General features: G+C 44.5%; 2 protein-coding genes across 6 annotated transcripts in view; both read right to left on the bottom strand.

The window, feature by feature from the left end:
- Positions 1 to 16,762, bottom strand: part of CORIN (corin, serine peptidase) — a 128,590-nt gene extending 111,828 nt beyond the window's left edge. Inside the window, exon 1 of one of the 5 annotated variants that reach the window (XM_066632035.1) lies at positions 16,688 to 16,762. Coding sequence is in view for 1 of the 5 variants with exons in the window: in XM_066632033.1 (XP_066488130.1) it covers positions 15,466 to 15,531 (66 nt within the window). In the remaining 4 variants the exon portion in view is untranslated. Of the gene's footprint in view, positions 1 to 15,465; positions 15,732 to 15,974; positions 16,052 to 16,174; positions 16,195 to 16,687 lie in introns of those variants that run through there. The other 4 variants (XM_066632036.1, XM_066632034.1, XM_066632033.1 and 1 more) reach the window with 4 other exon arrangements.
- A 7,864-nt stretch (positions 16,763 to 24,626) lies between these two features.
- Positions 24,627 to 26,251, bottom strand: part of NFXL1 (nuclear transcription factor, X-box binding like 1) — a 55,207-nt gene continuing 53,582 nt past the window's right edge. Inside the window, exon 22 of the mRNA XM_066632038.1 lies at positions 24,627 to 25,961. Within this exon, the coding sequence (XP_066488135.1) occupies positions 25,788 to 25,961 (174 nt within the window). The 3' untranslated portion in view covers positions 24,627 to 25,787. The remainder of the gene's footprint in view (positions 25,962 to 26,251) is intronic.

The following is a 26,251-nucleotide window of genomic DNA, read 5'->3' as shown; positions in this document are numbered from 1 at the left end:
GTTCAAATCCCTACTCAGCCATGAAGCTTTCTCTCAGCCTCACTTACCCCACTGGGTTGTTGTATGGACAAAAGCAGGGGAATAACTATGCACCCTACCATGAGCTTCTTGGAGGAAAAATGTGAAAAATAAAATAAATACATTGGTGAACAATATGTATTGCAAAAAAATTTGATTATCTGATTGTCTGGCAAACGTTTGAAGACTTTCTCATTCTACAGGCTTCAATTTGATTTCTGTACAAGAAAAGCAAAAGAAATAATTTTACTTGTGCAGCCTAATAGAGTCTTCTTATGCTTACTATCCTCTGGAGGGTGCCGTAGCTAACTTGGTACCTAAATTAAGATCCTTTCACATATGCTATCCCATTTCTGGCAGCATGAAATTGTAAATATGTCGTTGGAGTAATGCCATTGAGGGAATACCTATTAGTGATTCCTGAACACAAAGTATATTTAGTGTACAGTTCCATGTTGGTACCATTCCAACAAAACAGTTGAAGGGGAATCCTATCACTGGTTTCACCCTGCAGTGGAAAAATACATGTCTAAAATGAGTTCCTCATTTCTGTGTAGCTAAGATAAGTCAGAGGGCAATCCAGATTTACTGATTCACCAGTGCTGCAGCTGCTTAGCAAGCCTAGATGTCACAAACATGCTGTAAAGCAGAGGGGCAGTGTGAGGGTGGATCAGAGGCAGGGAGGTAGCATTTCTGTGTGGCGGAGAGCAGAAGGGGGCTGATTAGGCTTGGGAGGAGGCGGGATTGACAGATGCCTCTTCTGTCATATCCTTACCCCCTTCCTGGGCCTGCCTGCATTACACAAGGCTGCTTGGTTGGCAACCTTCAGTCTCGAAAGACTATGGTATAAGACTACAGCACCCGGTATTCCCAGACAGTCTCCCATCCAAGTACTAACCAAGCCTGACCCTGCTTAGCTTCCGAGATCAGATCGGGCATGTGACTTCTGCCAGCTGGTAGAGATCCAAGTAGCCCCATAATGGGGGCTGGGGTGTTACTTGGGTAAGGGAGAAAATATCCCCTTACCCCAAGGAGACCTCAAATAAGCTCCCAATTAGCACTGGATACAGCACAGGCCAGGTGGTTTGACTATCCCAAGCACTACATAGTTAAGATTGGGCTGTCCATTATTTTCTGAGAATTACTCAGTCCTTCACTCAAAAATCGTGGTCATTTATCAGTTATTTTTTTTCCAGTAGTGGAACAAAAAGGAAGAGGAAGACTGCCTTAATTATTATGTTATCTAAATAAATTAAAAAACAATTATGACCATAGGTAATTTTTGTTTTTGTGGTTTTGTGATGTTGTGCATGCATTCTTTAACATAGTAGTGCACTGATTTTTTAAATGAATGATTCAGTATATTATTGAAAATTTTAACTTAGGCTTAAGGTTCCTGAAGATAAATATTGTTAAAATATTTATATCTTATCTTAATATAGGGCAAGGCATCTAAAAACAATTTCCATTTCACTCCTTTAGCATAACTTGAAAGTTTCTAAAAGTTACAACTTTGGATAATTTGAAAGATTTTTCTGTTAATCAAGGAAGATTTCAGTAAAGCCTATTAGAAGTAGCTACTCACATAATTAGTGGCCATATATCTTAGCATATAGTTCTAAATTTACAATGACTGCCAATATTAAACAAACTTTTAATAAGTTCTTATATAGATGGTAGTTTACTGCAGCACAAAATATATCAGATTGATAGTGCAAATATTTTGAGTTAGAAGTATGCAAGCTTAGGGCTGACTTTCTTCATTATTGGTGGGCCTGCAAGAAAGTTAAATCTTATGGGGAAAGCAGTGAATTTAATTAACGGGGATTGTATTACAAAAGGACCCATCTGTGTTATTTTTAGGATATGTTACTGGTCTAGCTGAAATGGAAAATCTGGAATAGGTTATAAATATTTAATGATTGAATGTCTAGAAGTAGTCTAAATGGAAAAACTTCAAAGTTTTCCTCTAAACTGGAATTGATGGGAAAAAACTGGAGAATTTTCAAAATGGTAAAACTAACAATTTTAATGTGGATGTGTCATGGGTATTAAATAAACATTTCCAGATAAGACGTTTGTGAAGTAGTTGAGCAAAATAAGATTTTTCTCCATAACTTAGAATTATATTATTAACAGTTTCTGGCTTGTTTTGTATTGATTATTAACAAATGGGTTATTTTTGTTTGCTTTCTTTTTAAAAAAAGTTCAATTATAGCTTGGGGGAAAAAAACGTGAAATATTTTTCAGTACTTGCTACATTTTGTATGTATAAATAGTGTATGGAAAAACTCCATGATAATACATTTATACATACATTTTGTATGTATAAATAGTGTATGGAAAATCTCCATGATAACATGAACCACAAAAAAACTAAAATAGCCCCCTGGGTCCTTCACCTTTCTTGCTCTCAGCTGAGCCCAGATTCCCCGAATTGCAAGTCATATTTTTGAAAACATTTCATCACATCTATCTTTAGCACGGTCCTTCATTTCAGTCTTGCTTGCTTACATGCATTGTATTTCTCATTTAAACTGATACCTTACACACATGGGACAGCAGACATGTCAGATCTGAACAAAGGCATTTACAATTAAAACAGCTGTATGGTTGGATTCCTGAAAACTGAAATTAGAAATCAAATAGAGTGGGGCAAAGCCTCTAGCAGAGAAAACTCCTTTTTTCTTTTTGAAGAACATAGATCTAGAAATGAGCAATAATGAAATTTTCAATCAGCACTAAAATTGACCTGATAACCCCATTTTACTTGCCAGGCAAAGTCCACAGGAGTATTCACGAGGTGGTTAGATACAGGTTAACCAATTTGTTTATACAATCAGCAGGATAAGGTTACAGTCAAGAGGACTAGGGATATGATTTGGATCGACATGGGGCTGTGATTAAGCAAGGAGGCAGGAAAGAGAGAAAATAGCATGTGTGTGTGTGTGAGAGAGAGACAGAGACAGAGAAAGAGAGAAACGGCATTGCCAATCATAAGTCAGCTGTCGCTGACAGGACAGGCACGTGCACTGTCATGAATGATTGTCATGCCAACAGTAAGGCTGCCGCCAGCCAGCCACCACTAGTCAAAGGCCTGTGCCCACCAAAAAAAGTAGGCACTCTACTGGCCAGCAGGGGGTGCAGGAGGGCAGAACTGGAGCACTGGAGGTATTATGGGGCAGGAGAGGGTGGAGAGGAGCGCATATCAGGCCCAAGAAGGGTTCGGAATGGCAGCAGCAGCTACTGCAGTATCCTATCCTCTTTCCTAGGCTTGGAAGCCCAACAAGATGCAGCTCGGATTTGCAACAGCAATATCACTGGAGCACATCCGAGTAGCCCCATTGTGGCTGCTGGGGCTTCATCCAGGGTAAGGTGACAAATGTCCTCTTACCCCAAGGAGATCTCCAGCATCTGCAATTCTTGCACTGGATGCAAGAGGGGCTGCACCATAGCGTGGGACTTTTATTTCAGCTGTAAATTGACTACCATTTCAGTTTAGCATAGGAATCCAGTCAGGTCATTTCTTCTAACATATGTAGGGATGTGTCCAGTGAATGGTCTGGGAGTACCTGATACTGAAGCAAAGTATCAGATTATCCAGTCAGGAATAAACTGGGAGTCTCTTTTAAAAATAAAAAAAAAACGTATCCAGGGATGCAACAAATCACTACTTTGCAGTAGTATAGTACGTCTCTTATTGAGTGACTCAGGGCCCAATTCTATCCAATTTTCCAGTGCCGGTGCAGCTGTGCCAATGGGGCAAGCTCTGCATCCTGTGGTGAGGAGGCAGTCACAGAGGCCTCCTCAATGTAAGGGAGCATTGTTCCCTGACTTCGGGGCTGCGTTGTGGCTACCCAGATTATGCTAGTAATATATCAGAATAATTGGACTACAGGGGGTCCCATATCAACGCATCCCATATCCCTGAATTTGGTTATCCGCAGATCAGGCTTGGGCCCCCCCCAAGGCACACCCCCACACATACCCCCTCCAGAGGAGGGCTCAGACTGAGTTGTATAGCTCAAAACACGACTTCTGGTTTCACGGAGAAACCGGAAGTCACGTGTTATGAGCTATACAGCTCGCCTGGCAGAGGCCAGGGACAGATGTCCACAGCCTCTGCTGAGCTCAGACAACTATCTGGAGGTGAGGGGAGTGGTGGGAGAGGGCAGCCCCCAGACCGCGGAGATGGGCGTTCGCCCATATCTGTGGTTTCAGGTATCTGTGGGGAGTTCCAGAATGGAACTCACAGATAAGGGAGCACGCCTATATATAGTATTCTTTACGATCAAACAGTATTAGGAAGCAGCAAGCGAAAAGCATGCTTTCCCCATCCCACCACATAAATGCACTTTAGGCCTCACATGACCCACCAATTAATCCTAGTTTCATTGACAAGGAAGAGAAAGGAGATAATTTTACCCAGTGCCACTTTTACATCTGGACTTTACAATTCCACAACAGACAGAAATTCAACATATGAAGTTTTTTCAAGTGCAGAGATGCACGCTTTCCAATATTTCACAAAGGAAAACAGGAAGAATATGCTTGTAATGTCCTAATGCTCTTAGCAAAAATTTCTGCCTCTCTCCCCACCCCCAATTACACACTGATGAAAGTTCAACTTCTTCTGATGTTTGCAATATTGATTTACTCTGTGATAACCTGTCCTCCACTTGTCTTTAAACAGCATTCTCATTCTCTGCATCAGTGGTTCTCACACATTTAGCACTGGGACCCACTTTTTAGAATGAGAATCTCTCAGGACCCACCAGAAGTGATGTCATGACTGGAAGTGACATCATCAGGCAGAAAATTTTTTAACAATCCTAGGCTGCAATCCTACCCTTACTTACCCAGGAGTAAGTCCCATTTACTGTTATTGTTTGAAGAATATACATGGTAGCTTGTTAAAAGTAAAAACCTCACGCAGCAACGGCACCTTTTGAAGGACTGCTGTGGGGAGGCTCTGCCTCACCTGCCTCCCCACCCACCACACCTCCCTGCTCTGTTTGGAGCCCAGGGAGGGCATCCTGAGGGGGAAATGCCGCTTCTGCCAGCCTTGAGGCGACGGGAGGGTGGCATTGGAATGCACACCTCACTCTGGGCGGGAAATGACCTTCCTTGCCTTGGCCCAGTGCCTACCAGGCTCTGATGATTCCCCACCCCTCCCTGTGGCACCGGCTTCCCTCCCAGCTGCTCTATTTTTATGGTGGTATTTTTGCCTCAGACTTTCCATTGCATAGGGGAATCTGACATCTCAGCTGGGCCACCACTATTAATAGTGATGAGGCGAAAGGGAGGGGAGGGAGGTGATGATGGTGGGGTTGCCCCCAGCCTGAATGTCATTGCAGGCTTCCCCTCAGCTCATGACTGCCAAGGGGGTGGGAGAATTAAATGAAACCATCAACACCGCAAGGCAGAGAGAGGCCCCCTCAGTGAGATATTTCCACTGACATCTCTCTGAGGGAATCCCCTGCTGGCGCTCCTATTTTAACTCCCCTCAGCCACTTTCCCTTTTCCTGCCAACCGTTTTCCCGCTCTTTTGCTGACTAGAAAGCTAAACATCACCTTTTCTGCTCCTCAGAAAAGTGGTCATAGGCAGCCTCACAGTGCCAAACCTTAGTAGGTTTGCTCAAAGCAAGTTCCATTTTATGCTGTGGGGCCTACTCCCAGGCAGGGACGTGTGGTGTGTAGGAAGGCAGGTGAGGCAGAGCCTCCCCACTGGAGTCCTTTGAAAAGCAGTGCCGTTGCTGTGTGAGGCGGCCAAGCACCCACAACCCATGCGCTTCCACAGGGATATGCAACAAGGCAGGAACATGCAGTGTGAGGGGAGGCAGTGAGGCAGAGCCTCCCCACCAGAGTCCTTCAAAAAGCACCACCGCTGTGTCAGGCGCCCAAGCACCCACAACCCACCCAAGTACCCACAACCCACATGTTCCCACAGGGACACACTCCCAGGCAGGGAGGAGCAGCATGTGGGAAGGCTGGTGAGGCAGAGCCTCCCGACTGTAGTCCTTCGAGCAGCACTGCCACTGTGTGAGGTGCCCAAGCACCCACAACCCACACACTCCTGCAGGGATGCACTCCCAGGAAGGGATGTGAAGTGTGTGTGGAGGTAGTGAGGCACAGCCTCCCCACCAGAGTCCTTTGAAAAGAACCACAGAAAAGCACCACCACTGTATGGGGCACATAGGCTTCCACAATTCACCCAAGCACCCACAATCCACATGCTTCCACAGGGACACACTTCCCGACAGGGAGGAGCATTGCGAGGGGAGGTAGGTGAGGCAGAGTCTCCCCACCATAGTCCTTCTAAAAGCACCACTGCTTTGTGAGGCCCCCAAGCACCCTCAACCCATGTGCACCCACAGGGACATGATCCCAAGAAGAGATAGGCAGGTGAGGCAGGGCCTCTCTGCTGGAGTCCTTCAGAAAGCGCCACCACCATGTGAGGTGCCCAAGCACCCACAACCCACATGCAGGAGCGCATGTGTTGTGGGTGCTTGGGCACCTCACAGGGCAGCAGTGCTTTTCAAAGGTGTACGTGGTTCCTCCCCTTCTTTTGTCCTCACAACAACCCTGTGAGGTAGATAAGAAGCTTTCTTCCTCCAAGGAGCTCAGGGTGGTGTAATAATAATAATAATAATTTCATAAATGTACACAATTTCTCCCCTCCTTTTGCCCCACCTTTTGCCCTCACAACAACCATGTGAGATAGGTGAGGCTGAGAAAGAGGGTGATTGGTCCAAGGTCACCCAGAAAGCTTACTGCTGAGTGGGATCTTCCAGATTCAGGTCCAACTCACAAACCACTACACCATCCTGGCTCTGGTTGCAGCAACCCTATGCTATGTGACAGAAATTCAACAGGGTGAGATTTTCTCTATCTCTGTCTGAATAAGAAAAACCCTGCTGGATTTATTCAAAGGCCCATCTAGTCCAACAAAAGTTCACAAAGCAGTTTACAGAGAAAAATCAAATAACTAATGGCTCCCTGTCCCAAAAGGGCTCACAATCTAAAAAGATGCAACACCAGCAGTCACCCACTAGAAAAGACACTGCTGGGGTGAGGTGGCCCAGTTACTCTCCCCCTGTGAAATAGAAGAGAAGCACCCACTTGAAAAAGTGCCTCTAAACCAGTTAGCAGGGGTTGTCTTAATTGTGATGCAAAATGGATCTCAGATAATGTATTTCTGCCAGTTGCATATTATGTGTCAAAGAGCTCCATGTGGCTCACAAGCAGGTCTTTGGCCACTCTTTTTTATTATTTTACATACTCCTTACTACTTCCAAAGTTAAGTTGCCAATCTTAATTTTTTTGCTCCCCTGTCAGGTGATCTGTGACATTTAATAGTAAAAAACTATTCTGACTGGATTTGTGACTTGTCATTCAGCATCAAAAAATCACAGAGTGTGTGTCGGGATAAAAAAGATGGCAGGCCAGAACCAGGTTCAGATTAATTATAAGACCACAACCCGTTCAGATCATATACAGATCATATACAGTAAAGTATTTGATAGCTGATAGGTATTCTAGTCTAGTTGTAGTAAAGAATGAAATCAATGTTTTCCCGCAGCGTGTGTGTGTGGGGGGGGGGGGGATATTTTGAACTATTAAATGTTTCATTTCCCAAGAAACCAGAAAACAATTTTTCACTTTCAATGTTTTTTAAATTAACAGCACACCAGCATAATGAGCTCAGTATCGAGAGAAAGAGTGTCGGAGATCGTTGAGCCAAGGTACACAAAGTCATGAGCTAAACAAATGCATTGGCAAAGCAGCTACCACGTTTTCCAGACTCACAAAGAGAGTCTGGTCCAACAAGAAGCTGACGGAACATACCAAGATCCAGGTCTACAGAGCTTGCGTCCTGAGTACACTTCTGTACTGCAGCGAGTCATGGACTCTCCGCTCACAACAGGAGAGGAAACTGAACGCTTTCCACATGCGCTGCCTCCAACACATTCTCAGCATCACCTGGCAGGACAAAGTTCCAAACAACACAGTCCTGGAACGTGCTGGAATCCCTAGCATGTATGCACTGCTGAAACAGAGACGCGTCATGTCGTGAGAATGGATGATGGGCGGATCCCAAAGGATCTCCTCTATGGTGAACTCGTGCAAGGAAAGCACAGGTAGACCACAGCTGCGATACAAGGACATCTGCAAGAGGGATCTGAAGGCCTTAGGAATGGACCTCAACAAGTGGGAAACCCTGGCCTCTGAGCGGCCTGCTTGGAGGCAGGCTGTGCAGCATGGCCTTTCCCAGTTTGAAGAGACACTTTGCCAACAGTCTGAGGCAAAGAGGCAAAGAAGGAAGGCCCATAGCCAGGGAGACAGACCAGGGACAGACTGCACTTGCTCCCAGTGTGGAAGGGATTGTCACTCCCGGATTGGCCTTTTCAGCCACACTAGATGCTGTGCCAGAACCACCTTTCAGAGCGCGATACCATAGTCTTTCGTGACTGAAGGTTGCCAATATAAAAAAAAAAAAGCATAATGAGCACTCATAATACTTGTCTATACTGGGGGGGGGGGGAAGCACAGTAAATAAATGAAAAGAAAGGAATGGGGATTACATTTCACTTTTAAATGTTCAGAAGTGGAAAACCACAAGGCTGGCTATAAAACACTACTAAAATTGTTCTGCTGGGAAGGATCTAAGTTGCTCTTACATTTCCTTAACTTGTGTAATTTTATTAATGGTTTCTACACCAACTGTGACTAAGAAATCTGAGTCCAATGAGCTCCTGGAGGGATCAGTTTGAGCCTCCTTGACAACAGATGAATGCTTATCAGCCTTTGTGGAGGGAGGATCAGCCATACATGAGTCAATGAATCTTTCAGGAATAGAAAGCATTTACCCCATCCTACACTGAGATACCCAGCTCTTCAGTTTTGATTGCTATTTATATTTACATTTGATGCATACGTAGGGGAAAAAACTCAAATACTCAGTAAACCCATTTCCTACGTGACAGATTTCATCCTGTGTCAGCTTTATTCAAATTTTAGATACCTATGGGCACAATCTTAACCAGGTCTACTTAGAAGTAAGTTCTATTTTGTTCAATGGGACTTACTCTCAGGACAGTGTGGTTAGGATTGCAGCCTGCATTTGATTTCTATATTATTCATTTGTTGAAAAGGTTTGCTGAACTCCAGAAGGAGATTCCTTCCCAGGCTGGGAAAGTGGTACTGAGAAGGCGTCTCTACCTACGCCAGCTGTTGATACTTGAAGCAGAGGGAGATAATATTAGCAACTGGTTGCTCTCATCTGAATATGTAGTCATTGCCACAAGACCGGAGAACATCATCAGAAAGGTGGACAGCCAAATGTTAGACAGCTACAAACTACAGCCGCAACTTTTAACCAGTTAAGCAATGGGCAAAAAAAATCAACTAATAGGTAACTACAAGCTGACAACAAGCACAGATTCTTGCTCACTTTCTCCAAAATGCTTTGCTTTCCAAACATATTGCCTCTTTTAAAACTCATATTAAGGCTCACTTATTTCTAGTGAAGCACCCTGATGTACCCTGTTTCCTTAGATTCTCTGTTGAGAAGCTTGTTCAGGAGGCTACTGTTGTTGGAAGTCAGCTGAGAGACTATGAGGATTTTTAAAAAAATCAGATGGAACCTGGATATATGGTCCTTATAGCTTGACTACCCAGGCTACTCAGCTTGTAATAAATTCCACAAGGTTCAAAGAAGATGCTCTAGGCAGAGATCAGCACCCTGCATGCTGTTTGCGGATGGCTGGACAGCAAGGAAATACATTTTACTGTTGGGTTCTTCTCCAGTTGTAGACTGGCTGAGAGCAGGCAAGTATTCCCTTTTGTCATTGAATACGTTTGAAATTTAAAATCACTGGTTGAACATTCAGGGAAAGTGTGGGGGGTTTGGAAAAAAGTGAGAATAGCATCTCCTTTAAGAGATGGGGTAGATCTGGCGTAGATTGCGGAAGCCGTTTAGGTCTAGAATATTACCAGTTATTTAAAATTGCTAAAAGGAATGACTGAAGTAAGTCTTCAAAGGCAAGAACTAGAATACTGAATATCATGTTCTTCCTCAATGCACCCTTGGTCCTTCTTTTTTTTTTTTTAAACCAAATATATAGTTACATATCAGTCCCAGTCTTGCTTCCCTCAGTTCATGGGCTGAACTGGAGCCTGGTAAAACCCCAGATCCTGATTATATCATATCAGATATGCAGTATGAGGAAGGAAGGAAGGAAGGAAGGAAGGAATTTCAGGATACTTGGAAGCAAACCGCAATAGTTTCAGTCACAGTGGAGATGATGCATAGAAGAAAGGTTCTATTAGAACAGTGGTTCTCACACACTTAGCACCAGGACCCACTGAAAATCTGTCAGGACCCACTGGAAGTGATGTCATGACTAGAAGTGACATCATCAAGCAGGAGAATTTTTAACAATCCTAGGCTGCGATCCTACCCACACTTACCCTGGAGTAAGTTCCATTGACTATCTTTGGTAAAAGAACGTACATAGTAGCTTGTTAAAAGTACAGGTCTGTAACATTTCTCCAAGTGAAGTCACATATAAGGGTAGCATCAAGTCTACTATACTAAAAATGAAATATTGAAATGAATGGGGACCCACCTGAAATTGGCTCACAACCCACCTTGTGGGTCCCGACCCACAGTTTGAGAAACATTGCATTAGAATAAACTTTGCTTCAAAATGCAAAGCTTTATGGTCAACCTGTGTTGGAACCTAAAGAGCAACATCTTCATTTTAACATAAGAACATAAAAAGAGCCCTGCTGGATCAGGCCCAGGGCCCAACTAGTCCAGCTTCCTGTATCTCACAGCGGCCCACCAGATGCCTCAAGGAGCACACACAAGACCATAACATACCTGCATCTCCCTGCCACCCCCCTGCATCTAGCATTACATAAGAACATAAACAGCCCCACTGGATCAGGCCATAGGCCCATCTAGTCCAGCTTCCTGTATCTCACAGCGGCCCACCAAATGACCCAGGGAGCACACCAGATAACAAGAGACTTCATCCTGGTGCCCTCCCTTGCATCTGGCATTCTGACATAACCCATTTCTAAAATCAGGAGGTTGCGCATACACATCATGGCTTGTATCCCATAATGGATTTTTCCTCCAGAAACTTGTCCAATCCCCTTTTAAAGGCGTCCAGGCCAGTCGCCATCTCCACATCCTGTGGCAAAGAGTTCCACAGACCAACCACACCCTGAGTAAAGAAATATTTTCTTTTGTCTGTTCTAACTCTCCCAACACTCAATTTTAGTGGATGTCCCCTGGTTCTGGTGTTATGTGAGAGTGTAAAGAGCATCTCCCTATCCACTCTGTCCATCCCCTGCATAATTTTGTATGTCTCAATCATGTCCCCCCTCAGGCGTCTCTTTTCTAGGCTGAAGAGGCCCAAACGCCATAGCCTTTCCTCATAAGGAAGGTGCCCCAGCCCCGTAATCATCTTAGTTGCTCTCTTTTGCATCTTTTCCATTTCCTCTATGTCTTTTTTGAGATGCGGCGACCAGAACTGGACACAATACTACAGGTATGGCCTTACCATCGATTTGTACAACAGCATTATAATATTAGCCGTTTTGTTCTCAATACCTTTCCTAATGATCCCAAGCATAGAATTGGCCTTCTTCACTGCTGCTGCACATTGGGTTGACACTTTCATCGACCTGTCCACCACCACCCAAAGATCTCTCTCCTGATCTGTCACAGACGGCTCAGAACCCATCAGCCTATATCTAAAGTTTTGATTTTTTTTGCCCCTACGTGCATGACTTTACACTTACTGACATTGAAGCTCATCTGCCATTTTGTTGCCCATTCTGCCAGTCTGGATAGATCCTTCTAGAGCTCCTCACAATCACTTCTGGTCTTTACCACTCGGAAACGTTTGGTGTCATCTGCAAACTTTGCAACCTCACTGCTCAACCCTGTCTCCAGGTCATTTATGAAGAGGTTGAAAAGCACCAGTCCAGGACAGATCCTTGGGGCACACCGCTTTTCACTTCTCTCCATTGTGAAAATTGCCCATTGACACCCACTCTCTGTTTCCTGGCCTTCAACCAGTTCTCAATCCATGAGCGGACCTGTCCTCTAATTCCCTGACTGTGGAGTTTTTTCAGTAGCCTTTGGTGAGGGACCGTGTTGAACGCCTTCTGAAAGTCCAGATATATAATGTCCACGGGTTCTCCCACATCCACATGCCTGTTGACCTTTTCAAATAATTCTGTAAGGTTTGTGAGGCAAGACTTACCCTTACAGAAGCCATGCTGACTCTCCCTCAGCAAGGCCTGTTCGTCTATGTGTTTTGAGATCCTATCTTTGATGAGGCATTCCACCATCTTACCCGGTATAGATGTTAGGCTGACCGGCCTATAGTTTCCCGGGTCCCCCCTCTTTCCCTTTTTAAAGATCGGTGTGACATTTGCTATCCTCCAATCTTCTGGCACCTTGGCTGTTTTGAGGGACAAGTTGCATATCTTAGTAAAGAGATCTGCAACTTCATTCTTCAATTCCTTAATAACTCTTGGGTGGATGCCATCAGGGCCCGGTGACTTATTGATCCTTAATTTATCAATGAGGTCTGAAACATCTTCTCTTTTAACCTCTATCTGACTTAACTCCTCGATCAGGAGGGGCCGTTCGGGCAGCGGTATCTACCCGACGTCTTCTGCTGTGAAGACAGATGCAAAGAACTCATTTAATTTCTCTGCAATCTCTAAGTCTCCTTTTATCTCCCCTTCTATATAGCATTCTATTTATACTCCCACACACCCAATTTTCTCCTCTACCTTCTTCCAAGTTGTACTCTGAAGATCCCTGCCAAGGTACCTTTGAAAGTAGGAGCTCTCCTATTTAGGAGGGAGACAACAACTATCTCTAATCATCCCAGCAGACCCCTTCTCCAGTGTCGACTTGCCCATATCGCCTTTTAGCCTTTATCAAGATTGTGACCTGGGGGGGGGGCAGTGCAAACTTTTTTTGTGTGCAAACTATTTTGATAATGTTTTTATTGTTGAAAAGAGATAAACAGGTATAAATATTTTAGGAACTAACAATGATACTATGGGGGGGGGGGGAAGTGGCATTGTCAGTGCAAACCTAACACCTGGGGCTTTTGTGTAGACTGTACAACTAACTGCAGCCAGATCAACAAGCCCTCAGATTTGGTTGGATTTGAGGAACATTCTTGCAAGTGTAAGTGAGGCTGGATTGACCGAAGAGTCTGTCTTTGCAGGATAAAGCGGATCGAGGCCCCTGCGAGAGGAGCAGCAGGAGTCACTTAGGTTTGTGATCACCCAATGGAACCGTCGCTGCTACTACTACGTCTGAAGCCAGCAACGAAATGCACCTGGCCCTCTGAGATCGGTTTCTGGCTGAGGTCTGCCTGACCTTCTGGGCTCCCCGGACTTCCTCCAGGTTGAGCCAGCAGCGCCCGCAAAGCCAAGCAAAGGTGTTGCAGGTACCGCCGCTCTCCTCCCTGACTTTGCAGAGACTACACCACACATATATCCGTGAACGCAGCTGCCACATGCATGTGATGAAATGGGCTCTAGTTTCCCCCAAAGTTTTATTTACTCTGAAATAGATTTGTGACAGCCCAATCCTACCCACACTTTCCTGGGAGTAAGCCTCATTAACTCTAATGGGAGTTACTTCTGAGTAGACATGCAGAGGATTGGGCTGTTAGTCTTGACGATGCTACAAGAATCTGGAAGCTTTTAAGATGCACGGGAGACTCTGGATCTTAAGATCTCTCTGGAAGTCTGTCTAATGCGTTGAACGTGATCACCTAGGCAGCAAAAAGGCTTGAAACCCCCACCCCCTTAATTTCCCTGTGCCTGTTCGGGGCTGCTTGTGAGCCCAATCCTATGCATGTCTACTCAGAAGTAAGTCCTATTATAGTCAATGGGGCTTACTCTTGGGAAAGTGTGGCTAGGATTGCAGCCTCAGAACCCAGTCCTATGCATTGTCTACTCAGAAGTAAAGTCCTATTATAGTCAATGAGGCTTACTCTTGGGAAAGTGTGGCTAGGATTGCAGCCTCAGAGCCCAGTCCTAGCAAAAGCAAGTCCTATTATAGTCAGTGTGACTTACTCCCAGGAAAGTGTGGCTAGGACTGCAGCCTGCGCTCGCAATCGCCAGAAACCGAAGCTTTCCAGCAGGGATCTCCCCCGGCAACAGACTCCACTGTCCCGGGTAGCCCTAATAACCTTCAGCAGCACCCAGTTACATACGGGGGCTCCCCCCATTCCAAAGGACGGAGCGGGACTCCGGAATTAAATGCGGCATTGAGCTGACTCCGCACCTGCCCCAGGTGGCGCACTGAGTGAGGCTCAAAGGAGGCCTTTCAATACACCCGTTAATAGATGAACTCGCAGTGTGAGGCGCGCAGCGAAATCCGTCTTCCCGAAGCACTGACTGACAATCCAATCCTACCCACACTTTCCTGGGAGTAAGCCCCATTGGCTCTCATGGGACTTACTTCTGACTAGACATGCATAGAATCGGATTGTAGAGCTACAGTCCTATGCACACTTTCCTGGGAGCAGGCCCGATTGAACGTAATGGGACCGACTTTAGAGTAGACCCGCTTAGGGACGGGCTGCAGGTGGCCAGTTTGCCAGCGTGCGCGCAAGCGGGCTTGGGGCTTGATCCGAGAGAGGAGGAGCCGATCGCCTTTGCTGGCGCTTGCAGTTCATGGCCCGTTGGCATGAAAGGGGATACCCGGTGTGTTTATAGAGGAGGTTTAGCAGTTCCCTGCCCTGCGTAAAGCTCCGGAAGCGCACAGGGGAAATGGGTGCCCTGCAGCCCTGGACCGTGCCACACATGGCACGTTGAACAGGGACCTGCACCCAGCCCAACCCCGGCTGCCTGTACGGAAATCAGAACCTTCTCATCGCAGCCACGCTTTAATTTTTAGGGGAGCAGATTAAAAAAACACCGACGTAAAGAGCCAGAACTCACCCCTCCTGGGTGGCTCCAGTCCTTAAGAAGGATTAAGATTCCGTCTCTAAGAAGGCATAGAAGGGGGGGGGGGACGGAGCCACTAGTCTGGAGTGCTGTTGAACCACTTTGTTTCTCAGGACAATTACAAGGAGGCGCAAATAGTGTTTAGGAACAGTGAGGTTTAGAGCCCAAGCCTATGTCTACTCAGAAGCAAGTCCTGTTATAGTCAATGGGGCTTACTCCCAGGAAAGTGTGGCTAGGATTGCAGCCTGAGGCTTACTTAAGACAGAGGTGCAAGGACGGCGCGCTCCTGGGGAGACGCCTCCCGAGACCTCATTCCAGCATCCTGCATCCTACAACCACCCGGTCCTTTCCTCTCCCCAGGTGCGCCCCACCTGGAAGCCAGCCCGGGCAGGCGCCTCCCGAGTCCCCCCTGGGAACCAGACGCGGGCGCTGGGGTTGCCTTACCCGCTGCTTGGCGAGGACTTGCCGGTAGGGCTCGTCTTGCGGAGGCAGCTGCTGCAAGGCTAACATGCTCGGGCTGCCGCGCCACCTTCCCCGGGGCGCTCCGCCTGGCTGGCTAACACACCGTCACGAGTGTGTGTGTGGTGCCCCCACGGCTGGCTGGCTGGCTGGCAGGCAGGCAGGCAGGCAGGGTCCTTCCGAGTGGGGGTGGCTGGGCATTTTGTCCGTTCAGCAGTCCACACCCAGTGCCCCCCCCCCAGCCAAGCACCATCAGAACAACTCCGGGAGAAAGCGCGCGCCTCTGTCACCCCCTCCTTTGGCAAGCCCAGTGGGAAGGGACAAGGAGCCTGGCAGACCATCCCAAAGGCCAGGGCATGTGCATGTGCGTGAAGAGGTGGGCTGGCCCCCTCCTCGCCTCCCCCACCAACTAAGAGCCTGGCTTGTCAAGACAACACCAAAATGCACAGATCATGCGTCCAGAGGGCGCCCACATTGTCCCTGCAGCCCCGTACCTGTCGCTCTTGGCCCTCCTGGGCGTCCTCAAACCCCAGCCCGCACTCTCGGCAGAGGCGCACAGCAGCAATCCCGGGGAAAGAGCCGACTCTTTCTTGACAACCCTCTTTCTCTGCCCCCCCTCCCCTTCCCCCTCCCCTCCTTATGAAACCGCGTTGAGCTCTGCTTGGTACCAGTTAGCCGTGGCGGGGAGGCTTACATAAAACTCTTTCCACAAAGTTGGCTCTCTTGCTTTGCAAACCCTTCCCCAGGATCGAGCACATTCCAGCCAGAGCAGAGAACAGGCTCAAATGCAGGTGGCAGACCTCCTCCATGAGAACAGCTAAATGAAGCTAGGTTTCTCTCTCTCTCTCTCTCTCTCTCTCTCATACACACACAGAGAAGAGAGAGAGAGAGACGGAGATGCACATTAGGTTCATCACTTGTTGTTTCAAGGGTTGGATACTACAATACACAAATCTACACAGTACAATATTTTTTAAGACAAGAAAGAAAGACAGAAAGACAGATCTCCTGTGCAAGCACAGAGTCATTACTGACCCCTGGGGTGTTGCCGCTTCTAGAAAACTAGAAGTCTAGATATCTCTCTTCCCAAAAGCAGTATTGCTGCTAATTTCTACATAGATGTTGAAAGTGCCTTGAGTGCCCATAGTGTGGCAGAAAAGCTGAGCTTAAATTAGACAGACAGACAGACAGACAGAGTGATTTTTACCTGCTGCTTTGTGTTGGCCTGTACTTTTAAGCAAAGAATTTGAACCAAAGTGACTTGGGGCCCTGTGCTTTCCTGTGAAGTGATGGTGTAATACAAATAGCATACCACACCTCATCACAGCTAAAGTGTGATTTAATATTAGGAAGGCTCAGCTCTCTCATACTCAGGTCACCAATGCCTTCACAGTTCAGAACTCCAGCTGGCTGCACCATTTGGGGGATACTAATGTATTAAAAGAAAAAGTAGCGAACAAAACTGAATGTACATTCTGAATTATACATGCAGGAAATGTAATTTTAAAAGATTTAAGCATTACTTGTGAAAAGGACATTATGGAATCATATAATTCTTCATAGGGCTCAGATGAAATACAAAGTGTTGCTCATCAGTACATCCTGAAGAAGAGAGAGGATAGCAAAGGCATTCAAAGAGAATTCAACAAGTTCCTGAATGACAAATTCCAGAAGGGCACCTCACTCTTGATTGGCTCAGAAAAGCTACCCTCCCGTGGTTCCCAAACTGTGAGCTGAGGCTCCCTGGGGAGCTGTGGAAACCAGCCAAGGGGCGCACAAAATCCTCACAGAAAAACCTGCCGCTCTGTGTATGTATAGGATTGTAGCCCTAATGGGGAGCCCAGTACGTCAAGGGAGCCAGTTGAAAAGTTTGGGAACTGCATACTCCATAACAAATTACTTCTCTAAGTCCACTCAGTTTCAAAATGGTTCTGGATATGGGTGCTACTTGAGAAACATCAAACTAACAATCAAGAAACAAACATGTGCATGTTTATAAACATGTGCAAAACGTCAGCACATGCTTCAGAGCAGGGCATCTGGGAGGAACTTTGTCAGGGGGTACAAAGTTTCTTTTGGGCCCCTTTGCAAAGGGGGAGGGGTGAAACAGAGCAGGGGAGGGTGATCACAGGCAAGCAGAATGGGACAAGGAGGGACAAAACAGGGTGGGGGGAGGGGAGAGACAGCTGGAAAAGTCTTTGGAGCCCGGGTCTACCAACCCATGTGGCATTAGCGGCTAGATACAGTAATACAGAAAACCAAACACACTCCTAAGAGTCCAATCCTATGCATATCTACTCAGAAGTAAGTCCCATTAGAGTCAGTGGGGCTTATTCACAGGAAAGTGTGGATAGGATTGGTCTGTAAGCCTCTCTAAAATCTTTCAAACTTAGAAAATCATGCAGAAAATTAGCATCATCGTATTTAGGCTCACACTAGAATGGAAAGTGTCCTGTGCGTACCCAAACTTGCTTCTGCAGCAGCTGTAGTCCCACAGCTGCGTCCTTGAGCTTCTATGCACTCCATCTTGGTAAGCAGATCCACAAGCCAAAGAGCTACTGTAGCAGGCTAATTTCCTCTCAGATTTGACACTGTGTTAAGGAATGTCATGTATGCATTCCTCAGCCCAGCATATATGGCTTGCTAGTAGCTGCAATAGCTGAAGCTGCACTGAGTAGATAGGAAAATGTCCCAGGAAATTTCTGGGGCCCCTCCTTTGGCTCCTGAGCCCCCTTTTTGACTGTGGGCCTGGGTACAAATTACCCAATTTACCCCGCCCCCCAGGCCCTGCTTCAGAGATATCACTGACATGAATAAATCAGTTTATTTTTAAGGCACAAGGATTAAATCACATAGCTATAAGGGCAAAGGAATATGGTTTGTGAAATACTTAAGAGCAAACTACATAAAGAGCAAATTAGAAAATATGGCAAATAAGGTATATAAAGAATGTGTGACCAGTGGAGAGATAAACCCACAATGCACCTTGATACAATCTTAATTAAAGCAAGAAGCAATAATTAATAGTTATTCAACAAAAAGATCTTAAGGCTGGAATCCCATACCCACATTCCTGGGTACAAGCCCTATTGAACACAATGAAAGTTACTTCTGAATAGACATGCGTAGGATTGTGATATTAAGCTAACTGTTTCCACTCTCCTATCTTCCTTGCACCTTATGTTAGGATAGGGTCTAAATTACAACATTCAAGCTGTCTCTTCAGGAACTCTCATGATCAACATCTTCAAGAAAAGATGTATAGCTGAAAATAAAACTATGCAGAGAGAGACACTATATGAGAGGAAGAAGTGAGGGAAAGAAGGGGGACAGGTAAAAAGTAGAATGTTCTCAGAGAAAGTTCCACAAAGTGAAAAAGCGTAAGAACCCCATCTTCATGCTGCTTCTCTGTTCTCTTGTATATGCTACTTCAGTGATTCCCAAACTTTTTAGCACTGGGACCCACCTTTTAAAATGACACTCTATTGCAGTGATTTTCAACCTTTTTCAGCTCCGGGCACACTGGCAAGGCACTAAAATTGCCAGCTCCGGGCACACTGGCAAGGCACCTAGGGACCATTCATGGCACGCCAGTGTGCCATGGGACAGTGGTGGAAAATGGCTGCTCTATCAGGACTCACCTAGGTTTATGAGACTTAAAAAAAAGATAGAAAGAAATAATAACAGTAACCAGAAAAAAAAGTTGCTCCAATATTTTATCTCCTATGTTTACCCAAGCTTGCAAACTGCAGGGCAATTAGCAGCTATATAATATTTGAATAGCTTCAGGGCTTGACAAAATTAGTTATCTGATCTTTCCATCACCAGTGTTTTCATTGGAAGCTCTGCTTGGGGCTTTGAGACCCAGCAAAAATTGGGTTGCAACCCACCAATGGGCCCAAACTCAGTTTGGGAACCACTGTGCTATTTCAGAGTGGAGACTTTCACACCTTCACTTCATCAATAGTTTTCTTTTTAGGGACCATTATGACCTATTCTGAGCATTGTTCCTTTTAAACTGTGTGGCAGCAAGGCTCAAAACCCAATAAAGCTGAGCTCTGCGCAGCCTGCAGTTTGGTGTTCCCAGAAGGCTGGCAATGACAAACAACTTCATTGCTGTGCATCCAGATATGTCACTGAGCTGCTGCTCAGTCAATGAAGGAGGGCAGGCCTCTTAGGAGGAATATTGAGTTCAACAAAAATTCCTCTTTGTGCACCACATCTCTTTTTTTTCCACAATGCTTTATTTATTTATTACAGATACAGGTAAGGAAAATTGGATAGACTTAGGGCTAGGACTACATAGGTTACACACAAGGGTGGTGGCCATCGATTACAACAAACATTAATCCAAACGGAATTATTCATCAATACAAAAATTATCATATTCATTAACCAACTGGTTAATACTTTAACATTCCATATTTTCCCTCTAACCTTATCTATCCCATCATAAAAAAACTTCAAATTTTTACTTATACACTCTTCTTATCACTAAACTAGTCTCTAAAATAAAATATTTCTTATCTAATTCTTAATTTCTAATATCACATCTAAAAACGAAGTCTCCGATTACAATGGTATTATCCCCTTCAATATCTCTTATTACATATTATATATCATTTTCCAAATCTATCCAATCAAAAAAAGCTTCAAATATCTCCGATTACAATGGTATTATACTTCGCCTATCCACCACATATTTATTAACCCAAAATACAGATTTAATATTTTCTCCAAAATAAATTGACATCTATAATTTATTTTATTTACCTTCTCTTTTAAAAAATAACCCTTTTATTTATCTTAATACCACTTTAATTTACACAATACTTATATTCCAAATTTGCAATTCCATCTAATTTATTTCATATATTTACCACTTTAATTTTCAAAATACTTATATTCCAAATTTCCACAATGTTTATATTTCAAATTTTCATTTACATCTATTTTAATTTAATATAATTTAAAAAAAATCTACTTATTATTCAACCATTTTGACCTTCTTCTTATTGTTTATTTTGTACTCTATCTTATTGGTGTTCCCTCTTAGTCCTCCGACTGGTTCTTCCACTTCTTTTTCTTCTTTTTCTTCTTAAATGTTGATTTTCTTGGCCTCCCTGTTTTTCTTTTTTCTTTTTCATTCTGTTATTCTTGAATTCAATCCATAAATTCTTCCTCTTCTTGAGACAGCTTGTTCTCTGAACATTTCCTCCTTTTTTCCTCCTTAAGATCTCCTTAAGGATCTTCGTGACTTCCTCTTTGCCGACGATGCAGCTGTCACTACCCACTCTGCCAAAGATCTCCAGCAGCTCATGGATCGTTTTAGCAAGGCCTGCCAAGATTTTGGACTGACGATCAGCCTAAAGAAAACACAGGTCATGGTTCAGGATGTGGACTCACCTCCCTGCATTACAATCTCTGCGCATGAACTGGAGGTTGTCCATGACTTTGTGTACCTTGGCTCAACGATCTCCGACACTCTTTCTCTCGATACTGAGCTAAACAAACACATCCGTAAAGCAGCTACCACGTTTTCCAGACTCACAAAGAGAGTCTGGTCCAACAAGAAGCTGACAGAACATACCAAGATCCAGGTCTACAGAGCTTGCGTCCTGAGTACACTTCTGTACTGCAGCGAGTCATGGACTCTCTGCTCACAACAGGAGAGGAAACTGAACACTTTCAACATGCGCTGCCTCCGGCGCATTCTCGGCATTACCTGGCAGGACAAAGTTCCAAACAACACAGTCCTGGAACATGCTGGAATCCCTAGCATGTATGCACTGCTGAAACAGAGACGCCTGCGTTGGCTCGGTCATGTCGTGAGAATGGATGATGGCCGCATCCCAAAGGATCTCCTCTATGGAGAACTCGTGCAAGGAAAGCGCCCTACAGGTAGACCACAGCTGTGATACAAGGACATCTGCAAGAGGGATCTTGTAGGCCTTAGGAATGGACCTCAACAAGTGGGAAACCCTGGCCTCTGAGCGGTCCGCTTGGAGGCAGGCTGTGCAGCATGGCCTTTCCCAGTTTGAAGAGACACTTTGCCAACAGTCTGAGGCAAAGAGGCAAAGAAGGAAGGCCCATAGCCAGGGAGACAGACCAGGGACAGACTGCACTTGCTCCCAGTGTGGAAGGGATTGTCACTCCCGGATTGGCCTTTTCAGCCACACTAGACGCTGTGCCAGAACCACCTTTCAGAGCGCGATACCATAGTCTTTCGAGACTGAAGGTTGCCAATACAAAATAAAGCACTGGGAGGCCCTGAGAAACTGGAAGTGATACTTTTATTACTGTTGGGCTCATTCTAAGCCCGGAAAAGGCTGAGGACGAATGGAGGTGAGGGGAGCTTTCCTTGGCTCTGCAGAGTGTGGGACAGTGTTTGCCCATACCCGCTTTAACTGTGGGGCTTCTGGAACAGATCCAGAACATTAATTTATTGTATTGACATACATAATTCCAAATGATCTGAATTAAAGCATTGATAATCCTGTAGGCTTAGAATAAAACAACCATCTCTAATTGATACCATGTAATACTTTCATGTCAATATTTTTGAGTAAAAATCTGAGACACAAAATGGTAGTACAGGCGGGGCCCTGTATCAGTGCATTCAGTATCAGTGGATCCACCATCCTCTGTGTCCCATCCCGTCCCCCGCCCTTGTGCCCATTAACATTGTTTAGAGCCTTACTGGGGCAAAAATTTTCTTACTTGTACACACTGATATAAGCATTTAAGCTTATAGAGATGCGCAGGCAGGCAGCCTGAATGCCTGAAAAAACTCAATTGATGCTAACAGGAAGCAATTAACTTCCTGTGAGCGTCGATCTACTATCTCTTTCTGCTCCTTTCTTTCTATGTTGGGGGAAAGAGCAGGAACTTGCCTTTTGTGTGGCTGGTATTCAGATGTAGCTGTTTTGTTTGATGAAGCTTTAACACTCTGTACACATAGTCAAGCCTAGTACCTCCAACAATCTCCATTATTTTGCAGCTTTTGTCAAGTACCCACCCCAAGCACAAGTTCATAGCATTTCAAGGAACTCTAGATGGAAAAAAAACAGGAAGTGCCAGATGATGGTGACACACACACACCAATGTTCCCTCTAAGGCAGTGTTTCCCAAACTTACCTGGGTCATGACGCCTCTGCAGCTTCTTCTTCCTGGGTCAGTTAGGTGCCACTGTTTTGGATCTCCTGAAATCTCACAAGATCACAGAACACCATCTTGGATTTTGCAAGATCCAAGATGGTGGCGCCCAGGGGAATGAGGGGCAACCAGGGATATCCCATGGCTCTCCTGTGAGTGTGCAGTGATGCCTTACCTAAGGCATCATGATGCACACTTTGGAAACCCTTGGTCTAAGTGGTGTGAGCGTGGACCTTCTGTTACTGTGTGGTGGTGTTTCTGGATGCTGGACTTCCAGGAAAGCCAAGCTGCACAGCTTACAAGTAACACTGCCACCAACCTCTTGTTTCTTTAGTCATGTTTTGATAGTTCCTCTGTGTACCAAGTGAGGGAAAGAAAAAAATCAGTGGAAGGAAGTCCAGTGAGTAATGTTGTAAGCCACTTACAACAAAAGACTGATGCAAATAGAGAAGCAGTGGTTTGCAAGCCTCTTTCCCTGAGATGTAGGCTGCAATCCTATACATAATTTCCTGGGACTAAGCACCACTGTCTCTCTTATGACACAAGCAAGGGGAAGGGCAAGCTCTGTCCAAGGAGAGGTCTGCCAGGAATGCCGTCTCACTTCCTCTGAGGACTCAAAACTCACTGATATAGAAAACCACATTTTTCATGCAATTTATTTCAATTGACAGATACCTTCTCTTTTTGTAATGAGTATACAAAATTTATAAAAGGCTCCTGCTAACACAGCCATTTTCAACCACTGTGCCATGGCACACTTGTGTGCCGCGAATGGTCTCCAGGTGTGCCGCCGGAGTTTGGTGGAGGGTCAATTTTTAATAGGACCATTGGGGGATATGAGCCCCCCACCAACAGTATGGTGTGCCTTGTCAATTTTCCAAAAACTGATGGTGTGCCTTGACAATTTTAGTACCTTGTCAGTGTGCCATGAGACAAAAAAGGTTGAAAATCACTGTGCTAACAGACACCTGTGATCCTGGCCCCTATGCCTCCTGAGGCCAGGATCACAGAATGCCACCCCCATTGCCCCCCATACCTCAGTGTCTGGGGCAGCTACACATGGCCTCCTCCGGCCCTGCAGAGGTCTTCTAAGACCCTGGAAGGCCTTTGAAGGTCACTTCCAGTCTTCATCAGAAAACCAGAAGTGTCGTTTAAATGCCCTCTGGAGGCCTCAGAAGACCTCCAGAAAGGGCCGCACACATTCGCCTTGGCCCTCAGAAGGCCTCCGAAGGGCAGACAAATGCAGCAGCATCATGAATGGCAGTGGGGGGCCTGGCAGATGCCATCCTGGAGGTGTGGCTCCCCAGGATATTTGCCCCCCTTGACCCACCCCCTGTATGCCAGTGCTAACAGACCTAAGAGTGAAACCAGATAATCTAGTGTAATATCTATTAGTTACATGAGTAAGTTTATTTTTTTATTTTTGGGGGGTAAGTCAGTCAACAACTGAGCTAGTAATTAAGGTTTTAATAGATGTGTACTTGCAGGATGAATCTTTTCAAAATTTAGGGTTTTTTCAAGTAATGATAAATTTAAAATAAATATTTCACATTTTAAAAGTACAGTAAGTCAAAATTGCACAATTTCAAGAATTGAACTTCTATAAAAGATTTTATAGCTAGCAAAGTATATTTCTGATGCCACTAACCTTACATAATGATGTATGTAAAGACATTTTTGCATTGTGTAATGTTGATCAGATCTATTACTGGCAACCTAAGAAAATAACTGCAAACTCTACTTGGAGTTATACAAGTACTCCTTCAGATCTCACCTGGAACGTTTGCCCAAGATGCCAGATTTGAGTTTAGCAAATTCTTATGGAGGCATCATTTAAAAGGAAAGTGAACATCACTAAGGTTAAATTTACCACTTTAATTACCAGCAAGATTGCGGAATGAACTTGTACTCTCTCATTTAATGTGACAGTGTTTGCTATATAATTAATTACTAAAATAGTTCATGTTTTGAGCAATTATCTTGAACATTCATTTTTGAGAAGTTTGAGACAAGGTTGCCAATTTTTTAATTGAAACATTTATAAGGGTAGCTAGACATCTGAACAACTACTTGGGTTTACACTTAATGTAATTTTCAGAGCACATGCTTAAGCCAACATTTCAAATTTTGGTATATACCACTACACTTTGATTAAAGACCTGTATTTTTTCTTCATACTGTGAATACCTGTCCTTTATGTAAAGCAAGTTTCCTTTGTGAAAACCATTGGGGGAGGGGAATCTGAGTGTATAGCAAAATATCATGTTTATACCAGCCATTTGCACAAAATTGGTTTTGAAATAATGCCTGTGAGGAAAGAGTTTGTTTCCCTGTTCAAATCTAACAAAAATGTATTTTGGAACAGGATTCTGAACTATATCAGGAAAACTTCTGATATATACAAACTATAAACAGAATTTCTATGCAACAAGAGTAGTTCCATATTTTATTTAAAGATCTACTTTAATTAGGCTAAGCAAAATATTAAATATTGCCTTCTATTCAGGTAACAGCCTGATCCACAACCCAATTAAAATGAAATACTTGCACTGCAAGTCAAGTGTCTTGGACCACGAAGAAGAATCTTTACAAAACAAGAACTGTGCATGTATGCTACAGCAACTATCTAGCTTAGGAGCTCTGTGTACAGTGGTTGTTGGATGAGAGTTGCAAACCTCTCCAACAGACAGCAAGTATGGTCAGCTTTGACAGCATCAAAGCTTTCTTGTTCTGCCAACCAAGAGGTGATTAGCACTGTTAAAGATGACTACACATACCAACTAGAACATGGTATCCAACTAGAACATGCATGGAGATTTTTAGACATGGCATAAAACAAATGGATGTTGACAAAAACAATACTTGGTGAATCTCAGCCAATGAGGCCTGTAAGGGTCTGACACAAGTATTTGGGACTGATGCTGCACCATGGGAACATACAAGATTAATATTGTTAACTCACTATCTTGTTATAAATAGATCTTTTGGTAAAGTATAAAGATTGGGCTTGGTTTTGTTTTTCTTTAGAAGAACAGAGGAAAACTGTAATTAAAACTACAACTGAGTATTACATCCTAACGTATGCCATAAACCATCGTTAACAGCAGCTACCTACAATCATACTGAGGTGTGTGGAAATAAATATTAATATTTCAGTCATTGTATGCTATGAACCACGCCAACATCACAACAGCAGCTCCACATACTGGCAGCACAATCATGTTCTTATACTTTTGCCATACAGATGGCTCGACTTCAATCTCATCTTTTCTTCTCTTGTTTTTTCGACGCCCTTTTAATCTATTTTCAAACGCCTCCAATTCAGCCTGGATGGGAGGAAAAAAGAAAAAAATTAGTTCTGAAAACTAATTATAGAATGGTATTGTGTAAAACTGGAGCACAAATCATTTTTAAAACTGTGCCTCAGAAAGGTGTGCAACAAAATTCTTTTATAGGCATGATATGGTAGTACTGGAGTCAGAGTTTGGTAGGGTTAGATGCCTAAAATCCTACAGTGTATATGCCAAAGTATATATTCTAACTCGGCCCCCCCCCAAGCTAATTTCTATAGAATATGCAGATTAAGAAATGCTCTTTAAGAAGCAAAGTTGAAGTT

This window comes from Tiliqua scincoides, chromosome 6, assembly GCF_035046505.1.
Source record: "Tiliqua scincoides isolate rTilSci1 chromosome 6, rTilSci1.hap2, whole genome shotgun sequence".
Taxonomy (NCBI): domain Eukaryota; kingdom Metazoa; phylum Chordata; class Lepidosauria; order Squamata; family Scincidae; genus Tiliqua; species Tiliqua scincoides.
Note: the sequence above shows the minus strand (reverse complement) of the source record. Positions and strands in the feature narration are given on the sequence as shown.